This window comes from Apus apus, chromosome 8 (assembly GCF_020740795.1).
Source record: "Apus apus isolate bApuApu2 chromosome 8, bApuApu2.pri.cur, whole genome shotgun sequence".
Lineage (NCBI taxonomy): Eukaryota > Metazoa > Chordata > Aves > Apodiformes > Apodidae > Apus > Apus apus.
The window spans coordinates 11,240,345-11,255,495 of record NC_067289.1 but is presented as its reverse complement, the minus strand read 5'-3'; the positions used below and the strand labels follow the sequence as shown (position 1 = coordinate 11,255,495).

Below are 15,151 nucleotides of genomic sequence, written 5' to 3'. Positions count from 1 at the left end.
GAAACATTAACATTCCTGCCTTAACATTTATTGGCTGTTTTAGCCTTGTTAGAATGTTTAGCGTTTATAAGGCTTTCTTTAGACAGCTAGTGAAGTTGTATTCTATTATCTATGGGGCATTTACATTTAAATTTAAAAAATGTTAAATTGTTGAATTAAAAAAACATACTTTGTATTCTCATTAGGTTACATAAATGAAAATGGACATCTGAATTTAAAACGCTTTGAGAAATATCTCACAAGATTGTCAGACGTAAGTCACTTCAAAATGGCACCCTATAGAATTGTATTGTCTGTTGAATATACAGTACAGTAGATTGCCCTAAAATAGATGAAAAAACAGAAAAAAAAAAACCCTCTAGTTTTGATGAACTGTTAAATGACTTTTACAAGTGGTTTGATCAGCTGTTGGTGAGACCCCAGCTGGGGTACTGTGTGCAGCTCTGGAGCCCCTAGTGCTGGAGAGACATGGAGCTGTTGCTGCGTGTCCAGAAGAGGGCCATGAAATTTATCAGAGCAATGGAGCACCTCTCCTGAGGCTGAGAGAGTGAGGGTTGTTCAGTCTGGAGACTCTGGAGAGACTGCGTTGCAACATTTCAGCACTTGAAGGGCGCCTGTAAGAAAGATGGGGACAAACCTTTTAGCAGGGCCTGTAGTGACAGGACAAAGTGTAACGGTTTTAAACTAAAAGAGGGTAGAGTTAGACTAGTTGTAAGGAAGAAATTATTTACAACAATGGTGGTGGCACACTGAAAGAGGTTTCCCAGAGAGGTGATAGATGCCCCATCCCTGGAGACATTCAAGGTCAGGTTGGACATAGGTCTGAGCAACCTTATCTAGTTGAAGATGTCCCTGCTTGTTGCAGGGGGCTTGGACTAGATGACCTTTAAAGATGCCCTCCAACCCAAGCTATTCTATGTTTTAGCTGATGGGATCAAATCAGTTGTTGATTTATCATATGAAAGTAAAAGGAGATTTAATAATTTGATCTATGCTTTATCATCTTCTGGTACTGCAAGGTAAATGAGGATTCACCAGTAGAATCATGGTCCTCATTTCTCATTGAGTTATGAACAGCAGTACTGGGCAAAAGGTGCTGCAGGCAGCAATGCTCTTTGTGTCCCCTGCAGGTCAGTTTCTTGTGGAGTAAGCTATGTCTGAAGACCTGGGAGAGCAATATTTTTTGCGAGTTTTGAAAGAAGATCACTGGTAGAGAGCAATGAACTGTTAGTATCTTTAAGGCAGGCATCAATGTTCTTCAGTAACTAAGTAGTGTGGAGGAGGCAATCCTGTTAAGTGCCACTGCAGTAATCCATCCTAGAGATGAGAGAAGGTACAGGCCATATGGTAATGAAAGGTCTCGCCCTTCTGCTGAACTTGGAAGGAGGAAGTTCATCGGCCTCTCCCTGCTTCAGCCCTGTCTTCTGATCCTTGAGTAGAACTGTGAAAGCGTTGGGTGTGTAGAACAAGTCTCTTATTACCCAGACCCTATATACTTCTGCTTCTAGAGTTAATAGCGAGTTGTGGAAGTTTTCTTAACTGTTCATTACCCATTTCTGCCTTACTGAAAGAAAACAAAATATGGCTTATGTATATGTTACAGATTGCTAAGGAAAAAAAATTCTATTTGTCTATTAGTTTAGTAGTTGCTCTAGGCTAAAATGTTTATGTATTAATTACTCTAGTTGTAATCTAATTCACATTCTAAAAATTCATTGTTAATTAAGCACTCTAAATTTAGCATCCCTCAAATATTTCTAAACTTCCTTTAATCTTTCTGCACAGTTTGATCGTGAACACTTCAGTGAAGTCTTTGTAGACCTAAAATGGTTTGAAAGTAAAGTAGGCAACAAATACCTCAATGAGGCAGCTGGCATTGCAGCAGAGGAAGCCAGAAAGAATAAACAAAAGAAACAAAAGGTTAGTGTTTTACAGGCATATTTGCAAATAAGAGTGTTACTTTTTGCAAATCAGTAATTTGATCTTAGACAAATTAAATTACATAAACATCTGTTTTGAGATTTTTCAAGATCAGAAAATGTAGTAAAATGTAACTTTTGAGTTACCTGTGTCCATTGCTGGTTGTGAGTGATGAAATGGTTAAGTCAAGGTTAGGTTTTAATGTTTTTTGAAATCTTGTGAACTTGTAACTTTATGCTTTATGCCAATTTATCTGTTCCTCAACAGCAGCAAAAATTAGTTTTTGTTGAGCTACGATCAGACTTGGTATGCTTAGTAATTTTAATTTTCACTGCATAGCCTGCTGGAAGTTTTATGTGGTTCAGATAAACTGATAGATCATTTGTGCATGTCTTGGTATTGGCTGACTGTTTGACATGGAATAGATGAATAGCAGTTTCATTGGTGTGAGTGCTCTCAGATTGGTTATTAAACTTCCAATTCTATATATGACTAATTAATAAGGAACAGCGCCTTTCTCTGTCTTGACTCTACCCCATTATCAGGTTTACCACCACCACCTGCATTGTCTTTCTTTCAGTATATGTCTTCAGCGGAGAATAGAGTAGCAAGAGGAAATTCCATCAAGTTTAATCTGTCACTGTTTATCATTACCTTTAATGCAGTCTGTGGTTTGTAAGAGTGAGATGTTAGCTCTTTAATGAGCTATGCTTTATTTGTGAATGTTTTCTTACTTGCCACAGAAGTTTGAAGTAGCTGTATAGCATTAGCTACAGATCTTGGCTGCTCCCTTGGCAGTGACAATCAGGAGCTTGTGTACCTCAGGTACAGTGGAAGAGGGCTGGTGTAATGATTCTGCTTATTGAAAGCTGCTCAGTGCTGTACACAAGACTGAATGAAGTGAATGCTTGTTTGACTCCCTAAAGCACAAATTTTTTTGTATCCTTACTTTGCACAAAAGTAATTTGAACTCTTGGAAATTCACTGATGAAAACAAGACTGCGTACTGGTGCTGTAGCACAATGCATGATGTAGATAAACATGCTTAAAAGTGTCCTGTACTGTTTTGGAAATAGTATTTTGGAAAATTATTTTTTAAGGTAGTTGAGATTTTATTAGACAGTGCTCCTTTGATTGATCTGTATGGATAAAATAGTTTTTCCTAGGCAATTACATGAGAAGGAAATGTCATGGGTTTTATACTTAATAACAACAATAATATTTATGCATCTTGATTATGGCAGTTTGAGTTGCAGATTTTATGGTTGTGAATGAGGTATGTGCATGTGATTCTGTATTTATACCTTACCTCAAATATTGATTTAATAGGCTCAGGAAAATTCTATATGTTTGGCTGCTTTAGAAAAAACTGAAGGTGAAGTGACGCCTAAAAGTAAGTGCAAATAATTTTATCCTCATAGATAAACCAAAAATAACTTGGTAGTTTTTGTATAGATTTGGAAGGATCTGTAAGATTTTCATGTAAGATTTTCACCTTACTTGACAAAGTCCAACGAAGGGCTCTGAGGATGATGAAGAGAGTGGAACACCTGCCTTAAGAGAAAAGGCTGAGAGACCTGGGGCTTTTCAGTCTAGAGAGGAGAAGACTGAAGGGGGAATCTAATTAATAATTATAAATACATAAGGGCTGCTGGGCATCAAGAAGGCAGGGACAGCCTCTTTTCACTTGTGCTCTGTGATTGGATGATTAAAACTTAAGCACAGGAAGTTCCACCTCAACATGAGGGAGAAATGGAACTGCACGTCACTGCCTTATGGCAAGAGGGAGTGGGGCTAAAATTCTTGAAGTGCTTCTTATCTGACTAGTATTTCCATGATGAATCAAAAAATTAATAAGCAAATCTTGAAGAAAGTTGTAGTTTGGTAGTTGTATGGTCAGGTATTTTGTTATACTAGTAGGAGTGACTGTTGTAAGATGATGTTGCTGACCAAAACCATTAAATTTTAAAATGTTTTCTTAAATTATTTTCTGATGGCTTATGTTCTCTTCTCTGTTCTTGTAATTTTGCTGCAAACATGCTGCATCTCTTTACAGGGGGGGAAAAGATTTTGTTTGTTTCATGGTATGTTACTATCAATACAAGGAACATATAAGCACCTATAACTGTGAATTGAGGAATAAAGTTAAATTGTTAAGTCAAAACTGAATGTCTTCAAATCTCCTTGTAGTAGAGAAGTGAATGTTAATGCGTTATTTTTTCATGACTACTTTTTCAGCAGCATTGGAAGATGAACCAGAAGATGATGATCTGTTTGAAACTGAATTTAGGCAATACAAAAGAACTTACTACATGACTAAAATGGGTGTAGAAGTAGTTTCTGAGTAAGTGTATGCTGCTGCTTTTTTTGTTGTTTTCTTTTTTAAACATCAAATAGAAGTCTTTGCATCTGTCCAATAGAAGACAGGATATTCATCCATGTCCAAAGCAAAAATTGCATTTCTGTGTATTGCAGCAGTGATGGTTTTGGCTAATGCAGGAGAAGCTGCAAGTTGAGTTTTCTGTGGGAAAGTATTTGAGAACCAGAGGAAAAAAAAATCCATTAGTATTAAATTAAGCTAAAAAAACATGTTCCTAGTAGGTTTCCCAGGTGTTCTGTCTTAATTTCTATGTACAAGGTACTAAGTAATTTTTATATACCGGTGAAAATAAGGACAGCTAATAAGTATATTTCCTTTTTCTCCTAAGTGACTTCTTGGCTGATCAAGCTGAATGTTATGTCCAGGCAATACAATGGATTTTACATTATTATTACCATGGAGTTCAGTCATGGAGCTGGTAAGAAATACTGTCAAATGAGAAACTGCTTAAAGATCGAGTCGTCTTTCACCCCGTATGCTGGGAACATTTAATGTAGTTCTGTTTTTCTGATCTGTGAACACCACTGTGCTATAATTAAGACAAGTAACTTAAGATGTTTTTTTCCCTGCAGGTATTACCCTTACCATTATGCACCTTATCTGTCAGATATTCGCAGCATCAGCGAACTCAAAATCAAATTTGAACTGGGAAAACCTTTCATGCCGTTTGAACAGCTTCTTGCTGTCCTTCCAGCAGCTAGCAAAGATCTGCTGCCTAAATGCTATCAGGTGGGCTTTAGAATTACTTGTATTTATCTTTTACCTACCGGTTGTCTGATTTATTTTGAAGTAGCTCTTACTGATATTTTTGCATGTCGTCTTAGTTCTATTCTACCTCTAAAATTTAGGTGCGTGGTTAAATACTTCTTCTTAGTACATTTTAAAGTTAGTAGAAAGCACAAAATTTTGCATTTGCTAAGCAATTTCAGACTAGGGCAATTAAATATTAGATGTTGAATTCCTGTTCAGCCTTGTATTGATTTTAATACCAGTCTTCCTCTGTCTCTTCCCAGAATTAGTGCTAAATTGTCTCTAATACTGCTTTAAATTCTCTCCTGTATTTTCCTAGCATTTGATGATTAGTCAAGACTCTCCTATTATAGAATATTATCCACCAGATTTCAAAACAGACCTAAATGGAAAACAGCAAGAATGGGAAGCTGTAGTACTAATCCCATTTATTGATGAGGTAAGTTCTTTCAAGGTCTGCTGTCTTAAAAAACTTTTAAAAGTACAATTAAATGGAAGTTTGAATCAACACTTGATAAGACCACAGAAAGATATAAATGTCTTCTCAATGAGGAGTAAGCCTGGATTGAGTTACCACAAGCAAAGTTAGCTTCAAGTGGCAGAAGTCTTAAGTAAGGGATGTGGACTTCTTATTGTTTGTTCATGTTTTTAATCAATTATTTAAATACTTAGTTTCAGATTCTTTGAGAATAAAACTCTGTTCCTACATACATAAAAAATACTGGATATCTGAGGTAATAAAAAAGAAAAACTTGTCTAGAAAGTCTTTCTACAGAATATCTCTTCATATGAACACCAGTAATGGGTAGAAGACTTCTAGTACAATTCAAACTGTTAAACATTAACGGAATGGAATAAAATAATAACCTTATGCATGTAGGATAACAGTATTATATATGTTGTAGCAATACCTTTCATGAGATTAAATTTGAGTGCATCAAATAATTTATTAAAATAAACATGGAGATTAGATGTTAAGATATAGATAAGTGGTGGTGTGTGCCTGTCAACTGTTTCCACAGTTCACAATGGGAGCTTGACATTGTTTAGTCTTGCAAAAGAAAACAATTGCTACTTGAATGTCATAAGGTTTTGAAGCTTTTTCAGTATTTTGCAGAATTTTATGGTAACTTCTAAAATACTTTTTAATCTTTCTTTGTATGTTAAATGTAAAAGTCAAAATATGGCTAGCTTTGGGAAGTATATTTGCAAAAAGGTCATCTTTATTCTCCAAAGCCATTCCATTGTAATTGCCCTGTTTTTCTCAGAGAGCTGAGGCATGAGCAAGGGATAGGCTGAAATTAGAAAATTAACACATTAATGAGAAAAGTGCAGATATCCATTTTCCCAATTTAGATGTTTCTATGCTAATTTTTGTTGCCAGTTTCACATAGGCTAATTTCTCTAAAATATAGAAACGACTGCTGCAGGCCATGGAATCCTGTAATAAGTGCCTAAAAGAAGAGGAGAAACGAAGAAATACTCACAGTGCTTGCTTAATGTACTGGTATGACAAAGATGTAGAGTTCCCGTACATGTCACCATGGCCAGAGAAATTTCCTGCAATAGAAAGATGTCATACGAGGTAACTCTTGCATAACTATTGTAGAGTAGACTAGAAGTAGTAAGAATAGTTTTAGTAGGATCTTAACCAAAGCTTGTATATGCCAATATACAATATATACCAATACACTGAAAATATTAAATGTTGACTTAGAAATTACTCGTTGTGGATGGCAAAGTAAAAGTATTTGTAGCTTTTCTTAAACTGTTCCTTTGCAAAAGAGATCAACTAATGGTAATTCAGCAAAAGTACTCTAGAGCATACTGATCTTTGTATGACACAAAGAGTGAAAGACTCATACAAATACCTGACCATAGCCATGATTTATCAGCACATTAATTCCAGACCATTTGTAAAAAAATCTGAGCATTTGGATCCACTGCAGAGTTGGAGACAAGTGTGTTGTTCTCTTTCCTCTTGTTGCAAGTAACCAGCTTATTTAACACAGACTGAGATTATATAGAAACATAACCTTAACAGTAGTCAAAAGAGAGGAAGAGTGCCTATTGCAGAACTACATTCAGTGATGAATGAGTAGTTGTGAGAAGAATTACATGATATGGAGCCATTACTAGTTTAGAATTTGACAGTAACAGTGAATTAAAAGTCATGTTGAGACATACTGTGACTTGAAGTTTTGTCTTCCTTAGTGAGTAGTCTCTTGGTAGCAGTAGCGTGGGTTTCTGTAGTCCTTTATATAGATTCCAAGTGGCTTAAATTAATTGTTACTTTACAGGCAAGTCTAATAATAAGTGTTTGAATGAGTAATTGGTATTTTCTAGAGCCAAAGGTCATTCTGAATGAACAAGTGTTGTGCAACCTGTTTTGTAGGTATAAAACAATACCTTTGGATGCTTGGCATGTAGAAATAACCCACAATAAGATAACTAAAATCAACAAGAGGGCTTTATATTTTTGTGGATTTCCTACTTTAAAGCACATTAAACATAAGGTAAAAGATTTCTTTCTTCTGACATTTTCAATTGTATTTAATGGATAACTGTGTAAGAGTTAAACTTAAGTTTTATGTGCTTTTACCCAGTTCTATCTTAGAAAAAGTGGAGTTCAAGTGTTTCAGCAAAGCAGCCATGGAGAGAACATGATGTTAGAAATCATAGCTGATGAGAACTCAAAAGAGCAGGTAAGCGTTCAGCTCCTAACCAAAAAAAATAAAACAACACCAAAGGAAAACAAAACAAACTGCAATAAAGCAACAAAAAAACCCCATGACAAAACAAAACAAAAACAAACAAAAAACACACAAAAAAAACTTGTCATAAAAAGACTGAATTTGTTAAATAGATTTGAAATTGTGGTTATTCATATCTTCTCAGTAGTATATTCTACGAGAAAAACATTTATAGAGTAGTACTGGAAAAGTCTTTATAGATTTTTGAAACGCAAGCATTTCTTAAAAAAGGATAGTTAAACATATTGAGTAGTTAATTTAATATTATATCTTTATACTTTTTAAACTTTCTTTTACTAGTAATGCTTGGTTTCAAAATGAGCTTTTTGTATTAGTTGTTAAATTTTGATCAATAGGAAGGTGAAATATGGCTTTATGCTCAAGGCCATAGAAATAATGGTTGGAGTAAGAACTCTGGAATTGTTCATGCCCAGCCCAAAGTTGAGACCATTAGGTGCTAGTATTCTCAGTATCTATTTTGAAAACATCAGCTGAATCAGTTCACTGAAAACATCAGTGGTACTAGTTCACACTGAAAACTTTTATTTACTGTTAGAGTCAGTAGAAAAAAAAAAAAAAAAGTTCGTTAGGGTTAAAATGCTAAATTTGTGTGAGGAACAATCTAAGATTTTGAGAATCTGCTGACATATTTAAATATGTCCTGACTTCAGAATATTAAATGTCAGTCTACAGATTTTAGCATTTTTTCTGTGGTAGCCATCAGATGTTCTCAAGTAAGGATTTGGTGAGGCTCCCTCCTGACCGATTAGTAGCTGGAAATTATAAAATGCAGGGACGGAGAGTCTCCAGAGCTGTGCCCCATGACTTCTGTGTAGCTGAGTTTATAGACACTTCTTTAATCAGCCCCTTTTTATCAACAAAGCAGATTTACGCCTTTTACTTAAATGAGAGAGTTCAATCAAAGAATTAGAATTGATGCAGAGACATTAAGAAGCAAAACATTTTTTTCTACATCTGTTAAAAGCCTGTATTTCCTAGTAAAAAATATCAGCAAGCAAAAGACAAATCCAAAAAATAAAAAAAGTTTCAGAGATCAATTAATAAATAAAGCAGGAAAGAAGAGAGGGGATTTTACAGTAGAGAATTAGGGAGAGTGAATATTGAAGATGCATGGCAAAGAGAATGGAATAAGGCAAAACAATATATTAAAAAACTAGCAGAAGCTTACTGGAAAAACAGAACATAATGTGAGACTAAAATTAGAGATGCTGGCAAAGTCCTGGACCTAAGTGCTGTTTTTCATTTCAGTGAGATATGAAAGTAAAATCTGTGGTACAAAATATTTTGCTAATCTCTATGTTTAAATTTGATTATTGTGTCCCAGAGACGCAAATAGTTCTATAGTGATTAAACAAAAATGGTTTAACTAAAAAAGTACATAGCTTATACCAGAGATGTAAATCAACCCAGGCCTTACAACTGACGTATTAAGAGCCCCACTTGCAATATGATAGTTTGTCCTAAAAATGAATTATGATTCTCCAGTTCCAAGAAGATGTTATGTCATATGTCACAAAATATAATTTAATAAGCTAAAATGAGCTTTTTCTTCTGCAAGAACAGTTCTTCTTGAGCTGTTAAGAGGAGTTTTGATTGCAAAAAAGGTTTAAAAATATTTTAATTAAATAATTAGTAACTTCTGGGGTTTTTTTCAGATGGTAGAAGATGTTGCCAGTTTGGTACTTGGAAAGCGTGTTTTTGTTAACTGGCCACATCTTGAGGAAGCCAGAGCTGTCGCTGTGTCAGATGGAGAAACTAAGTAAGAGACATTTCAAAGATAGCAGTTTAAAATAATCTTAATTGTTTTATTAAAAATAAGTGACTTAGGCTGTGCAGAAGTTTTGTGTTTGTAAACTTGCTAATAGCAAATTAGTCCAGATGTATCCAAGGCTGCTTGGTGGAAGGACCTTTATTTAATATTGTTCTGAGGTTTGGTTATGTCTGTAGTCCCTGAATATTTTTTCTGTAGATGTTGTTTGGGAGAGCTCATTCTCAACTTTGAGAGAAAAATGAATGCACCGAATTTCATATAGATTAATGTCAAAGAGAGTATTTCTGTATTTCAGCACGTGCACTGGTATTTTTTATAAAAAATATGCTGTGTGGCCTATAGTGGAAGGGGCAGAGAAAGCAATTTGCAAGTTTTCCATGTCTTTAACAAGTAATTTTGAACTATTTTACGTTTTGCTCACTGTTGGTTAGGTCTAGATTAATCTTGTTCAAATTTGTACCTGTCCTAATATTTTCAAGGTTTTATTTGGAAGAACCACGTGGCACACAGAAGCTTTACATGGGAAATGCAGTGCCCCCAACTAAAGTGGCATACGTTGGAGATAAGGAGCAAAGCCTGTGGTTAAAAGAAGTTCAAGGCATTTCAGAGCAGTAAGGAACTTTGAAAATTAACGTGTAACTTGGCATTGTTTTGTCCTTAGCTATGTTTTGTTCCTGTGTTACAGACTTAAGAAGCAGAGAAGAACGGCTGCATAGTTGATGATAAAGGTTAATGAGTCTGCTGGAGTTTTAAAAGACAACATAAAAGAGCTTATCTTGCAATGTAGTTAGTCTCTTGGGTATTTAATGTTATATGCTGCTACAGAATTCTCAAATTAATTTTGGACAACTCTCCCACTCAATTTTCTCTCTGGTTAGAGTAATCTGCAGTTGTAGGAAGTATGTAGAATAGACTCATACATATCAAGTTATAATTTCAGTAACTTTGCACTGTTAAACTTGAATACAATTCTTGGTCTTCTAGAATGTGGGTGCCAGCTGAGTTTCAGTAGCTTGCCATTTTATTATCTATCATTTGAGTTAACTGCCTTAATTACCCCTAACCCTTACCACTGTGAAGGTAGAATGTATCCCAATTAGCACACCTAGCTATGTAGTGATGCCTCTGCAACAATGGATAAGCAAATAGGTAAGCTGTTTGTTTGAGGTCTTTTTAATGAAAAAGGAAGAAAACTATTAGAAACTTTTTGTTAAGAGTACTTATTTATTTATTTTCAAGAAATTAATTCCACCCTCTTGGTTTAGTTCTGTTTATTGTAATCAAACTAAATGTTCTGCTTTGTATTCAGTTACCAGAAAAGAAAAGGAATAATTATTCATGAAACATCAGTAGTTGTATATGCTCAGTTACTCACTGGTAACAGATATCAGCTAAACCAAAATGGAGAAGTTTATTTGGAGAAGCAGTGGTCAAAACAAGTTCTTCCTTTTGTTTACCAAACTGTTGTCAAGGTAAATATACAAGTTCAGTATCTTTTTCCACATAGCTCCTTACTCCATTGGGGTGGGGGAAGTGCACAGAGGAAAGTGTGTATGCTAATTCTTTTTTTAAATAGTGAACAAAAATAAACCTCTTAAATGTATGTGGGCTACAAAAAAGTAACGTGCTTAGGTGAGTGTTTTGTCACAGAATTTGGGACCCTGTTGAACAGTTTAAAGACTGTCCTGAAAAACTGTTTTTTGTTCTTTTTGCTGATGGTATTTTGAATGAAGTACAGGAGTGGTGCCTCTGCAAGGTAACATAGTTGCCTGTGTAACAAGCATATGTGACCTAGGATTACTTTTTTGATGAATTATGTTGGACTCAGATAATGTTTCAGAATGTGTCTATTTATACAAACTTTTTTATTATTCTACTGGAAATGAGTTATATTTAACATTATCAATTTTATCTTTTTCATGTAGGATATCAAAGCCTTTGACTCTCGTTTTTCAAACATCAAAACTCTGGATGACTTGTTTCCTCCTGGAAGTACAGCCTTTATGCTGGGATCTCCTTGCTACGGCTGCATGGGAGAAGTTAGTTCTAATAACTTCACACCTGCCACCCCACCCCCCCCCACCCCCCCCCGAAGATTTCTCTTTGCAATTTTAAAATAAGGTGTTGCATGGCAGTAATGGTCATTTGCTAGCTAAAATTTTAAACCAAAGATTCTCTGATGGTTTAGTCAGAGGAGAGGAACAGGTTGTTCTGCTTTACCTATCACTCTTGCTGGCATAATAGGAAAAAAGGTAGCATAGCTTGAATGTAGTATTATTTTTTAGTAATTATTTTTGATAATTTGCAATATACGGTTCTAGTTTTGTACCATTTTCAGTCGTGTTCCTTTGATTTAATGCTCTTTATGAGGAAGCAGTGTACAGGTTGAGGCAAGATGATGACTTGTAAAGGATGTCTGTGCCTAGTACAGCAAAACTGTTGATGAGGTAGCATACAAGGTTTAATAACCATAGACTGCTGTTTAAAAGTTTTATTTAAAATGTGTTGTATTTCTCTTCAAGGTTCAAGATTCACGTGATGTGATCACAGAAGGTAGAATTCGTGTAGTTTTCAATATTCCATGTGAACCCCAGCTTGATCCCTTAATACAGAACCAGCATGTAAGTGTTTCTGGTTTTCTATTAAAGGCTTAAGATAAATGTCTTGAAGGGATTCTTCCATATTATTAAATTGTGCTTTGGAAATTGTCAATATTTTTTCTTTGTTTTAAAGAAATACTCTGTGAAATACAATCCTGCATATATTTTGGCCAGCCGTCTTGGAGTAAGTGGATATCTTGTCTCCAGATTTACAGGAAGTATCTTTATTGGAAGAGGATCAAAGAAAAAGTAAGTTTTCTTTGTGAATTTTGCTGTGGAGAAACTTCTAAATTCCAATACAACTCTACAGAATTTCTTCCATACTTTAGTGCAGGTCTTATCAAGTATATAGCTGTTTTGTGGTGTGAAGCTGTACTTCCAGGAGGAAACTAAATGAATATGCAGTGTTTTTCTGTGCTATCAAACTTACTTTTAATTTTTGTGTAGTGGAGAATTGTTCTGTTTGCTTTAGTTTTGTAGAAAAACATAAATTGACTTCCCTGGTTAACTATTTGCATAATTGAAGCAGGAGTTTGATCTGGCTTTACCACACTGAAAATAAAAAGTGAAATTAGGATGTAATTTTATAATATTACTGCCAGTATAAAAGGATTGTAATTGTACCTGTTATTTTTTTAAGAACTATTTAAGACTATAACTGCTTAAAATACATAAGGGAGACAATCCCTGTAGTTCTCTGAATGTCAGAATTGTGGTTTCCTAGGCCAGCTCAGTAAAGAATCGGTTGATGCATGAGCATCATCTTGTGATTTAACACGTACATTTGTTCCCCACTGATTGTTCAGGGACACCCTTCTGCATTTTGGTAAATGCTATGTAGATTGTGGTTGATTAGATCTCAATTAAGGAAGAAGGGTAAAATATTCCCTATCCTCCTTTGCAGTAAGGTGTGGGCATGCATGTGGACAGCTACTGTAGCACAGCTCATGTCCTATAACATTCACAGTTACCACGATATTAACAAAGAAACAATACAATGAATTTAATTTTTCTGTGGTTTAAGACTTGGGACGTAAGTTTGTGTTTTCTTAATGCATTTACACACACATATACATATTATTGCAAGTTAATAAACATTTTCTAATTTCCAGTCCTCATGGAGATCATAAAGCAAATGTGGGGCTAAACCTGAAGTTCAATAAGAAAAATGAAGAAGTTCCTGGCTATACGAAGAAAGTTGGAAATGAATGGATGTATTCTTCTGCAGTAGAACAACTACTTGCTGAGTATTTAGAAAGGTAAATACTGGATAGGAACTTAATCCAAATTATCAACCTTAGTCTTTGCATTTTGTCCTCTGGACACAGTTCTTGTAAGAACTGATGAGTTTGCTTTTGGAGATTGCTTGGTGGAATTTCTTTTATTCCAGTGTTCTCCTTCCAACAGTCTCTCCTCCCAGGGAGAAGCATATGTTTGGATAATTTTGTCAGCAGCTTACTCTTGACAAATCAACAGTATGACTCTAAATTGAGTTAGGAATAATCTATCTGGGCTCCAGAAATTTTGAAGCCTGTCAGTTTGTTTTGATGAGGCTTTTTTGTGTTCTGTGCTGATGTGAAACTAAATTTGTCTTCCGTTCATTCATTTTTAGAGTCCCTGAACTATTTAATTATATAGCCAAGAACAGCCAGGAAGATATCTTCTATGAAGATGACATTTGGCCTGGAGAGGATGAGAATGGGTAAGCCATCTTTCTCCCTCCTTTTTTTTTTTCTTCCTAGAATAAGTAGAATGAAGGCTGACAACATTGTGAAAATACTGGGGATCATATAGTGGCTGCAATATAACTGAAATCTTACTGTTCCTTGAGCAGCATGATTCTTCAGTCACGACTGAAAAAATTACCACAATTATGTACATTCCATTTGTGGAGTCCAAGTCTTTGTCAGACTCCTGTCTCAAGTCCAGTAAATGAGAAATCTGTTTTTCAATGGCTGCTTCATAATTCTTGTTTTCAAAGTTACTTTCAGTAAGCAAGGTATAAGGAGTCAAGAAGTCACCAACAGATTATTTTTTTAAGTAAGCAATAATAATTTTGTTTAAGATCTCTTTGAATTTGAAAAATAGCACATATAGAATTTAAAGTACATTGCACATTTTTTTAATATACATTGTCAGTTTCATGGGAGACAAGAAGCAGCCTTGGTTCCAGATACAGTATAGTAACATTAAAAAAACCTATTATTAGCTCGTAAATCCTACTCACGGGCTCAAGTTGCTAAGTGTGCATAATGCTGCACCTGCAGGACTCTTACCAGGCAGATACACCATTGTGAGACTCTTCTATTATAAGAATCTCAGGTCTGTGTTCCATTTTAGAAGAGGCATGCCCTGAAGTTCTTTCTTACTGTATTGTGAGAAACAGCTGGTCACAGAACCTTTAATCACAGCTGGACATGGTTAGTTGATGGAATGCAAATATTAGTTACTAAATACTTTTACATAATGTAACTTTAAATATTTTTTCTGAGAAAAGAGCTTAAGGTTGTAGTTTTAAAACAGTGTTACACAATTCAGTTAGATTTATTTTTTTAACCTCTATTGTGAACTCATACAGAACTCTTTAAGTTTTTTACCTTCTGAATATATGCAAGCATAGTGCCTAGATCATAATAATGGACTGACTATATCAGGGAACATTGTAAAATTTTTAGTTCGTGCAGTTATTTTAGTTAATGTTGTTTTTTATTTAGAGCTGAGAAAGTTCAAGAAATTGTTGCTTGGTTAAAGGCACATCCTGTATCTGCTTTGTCTCGCTCATCTTGTGACTTGCAAATTTTGGATGCAGCCATTGTTGAGAAAATTGAAGAAGAAATAGAGAAATGCAAGGTATGCAGCTTGACATCATTGTGAGCAGGGGTCAAGCAAAAAGCTGCTGCTCATTGTTTTCCAAGTTCTTGAGTTAGAATAAGATAATTGAAGGTTACTTGTCATT

The 15,151-nt window shown here is 35.1% G+C and overlaps 1 protein-coding gene across 4 annotated transcripts in view; it reads left to right on the top strand.

Annotated features, from left to right (window-relative positions):
* XRN1 (5'-3' exoribonuclease 1) overlaps window positions 1-15,151 on the top strand; it is a 35,242-nt gene that overhangs the window by 6,783 nt on the left and 13,308 nt on the right. For 3 of the 4 annotated variants that reach the window (XM_051625821.1, XM_051625820.1, XM_051625824.1), the window contains exons 9-27: window positions 186-253; window positions 1,786-1,920; window positions 3,250-3,313; window positions 4,159-4,264; window positions 4,629-4,718; window positions 4,873-5,029; window positions 5,370-5,489; window positions 6,466-6,635; window positions 7,446-7,566; window positions 7,657-7,755; window positions 9,480-9,583; window positions 10,075-10,206; window positions 10,905-11,067; window positions 11,521-11,634; window positions 12,118-12,216; window positions 12,329-12,444; window positions 13,308-13,454; window positions 13,808-13,897; window positions 14,910-15,045. In XM_051625821.1, the coding sequence (XP_051481781.1) occupies window positions 186-253; window positions 1,786-1,920; window positions 3,250-3,313; window positions 4,159-4,264; window positions 4,629-4,718; window positions 4,873-5,029; window positions 5,370-5,489; window positions 6,466-6,635; window positions 7,446-7,566; window positions 7,657-7,755; window positions 9,480-9,583; window positions 10,075-10,206; window positions 10,905-11,067; window positions 11,521-11,634; window positions 12,118-12,216; window positions 12,329-12,444; window positions 13,308-13,454; window positions 13,808-13,897; window positions 14,910-15,045 (2,231 nt within the window). The remainder of the gene's footprint in view (window positions 1-185; window positions 254-1,785; window positions 1,921-3,249; window positions 3,314-4,158; window positions 4,265-4,628; window positions 4,719-4,872; window positions 5,030-5,369; window positions 5,490-6,465; window positions 6,636-7,445; window positions 7,567-7,656; window positions 7,756-9,479; window positions 9,584-10,074; window positions 10,207-10,904; window positions 11,068-11,520; window positions 11,635-12,117; window positions 12,217-12,328; window positions 12,445-13,307; window positions 13,455-13,807; window positions 13,898-14,909; window positions 15,046-15,151) is intronic. The other variant, XM_051625823.1, reaches the window with a different exon arrangement.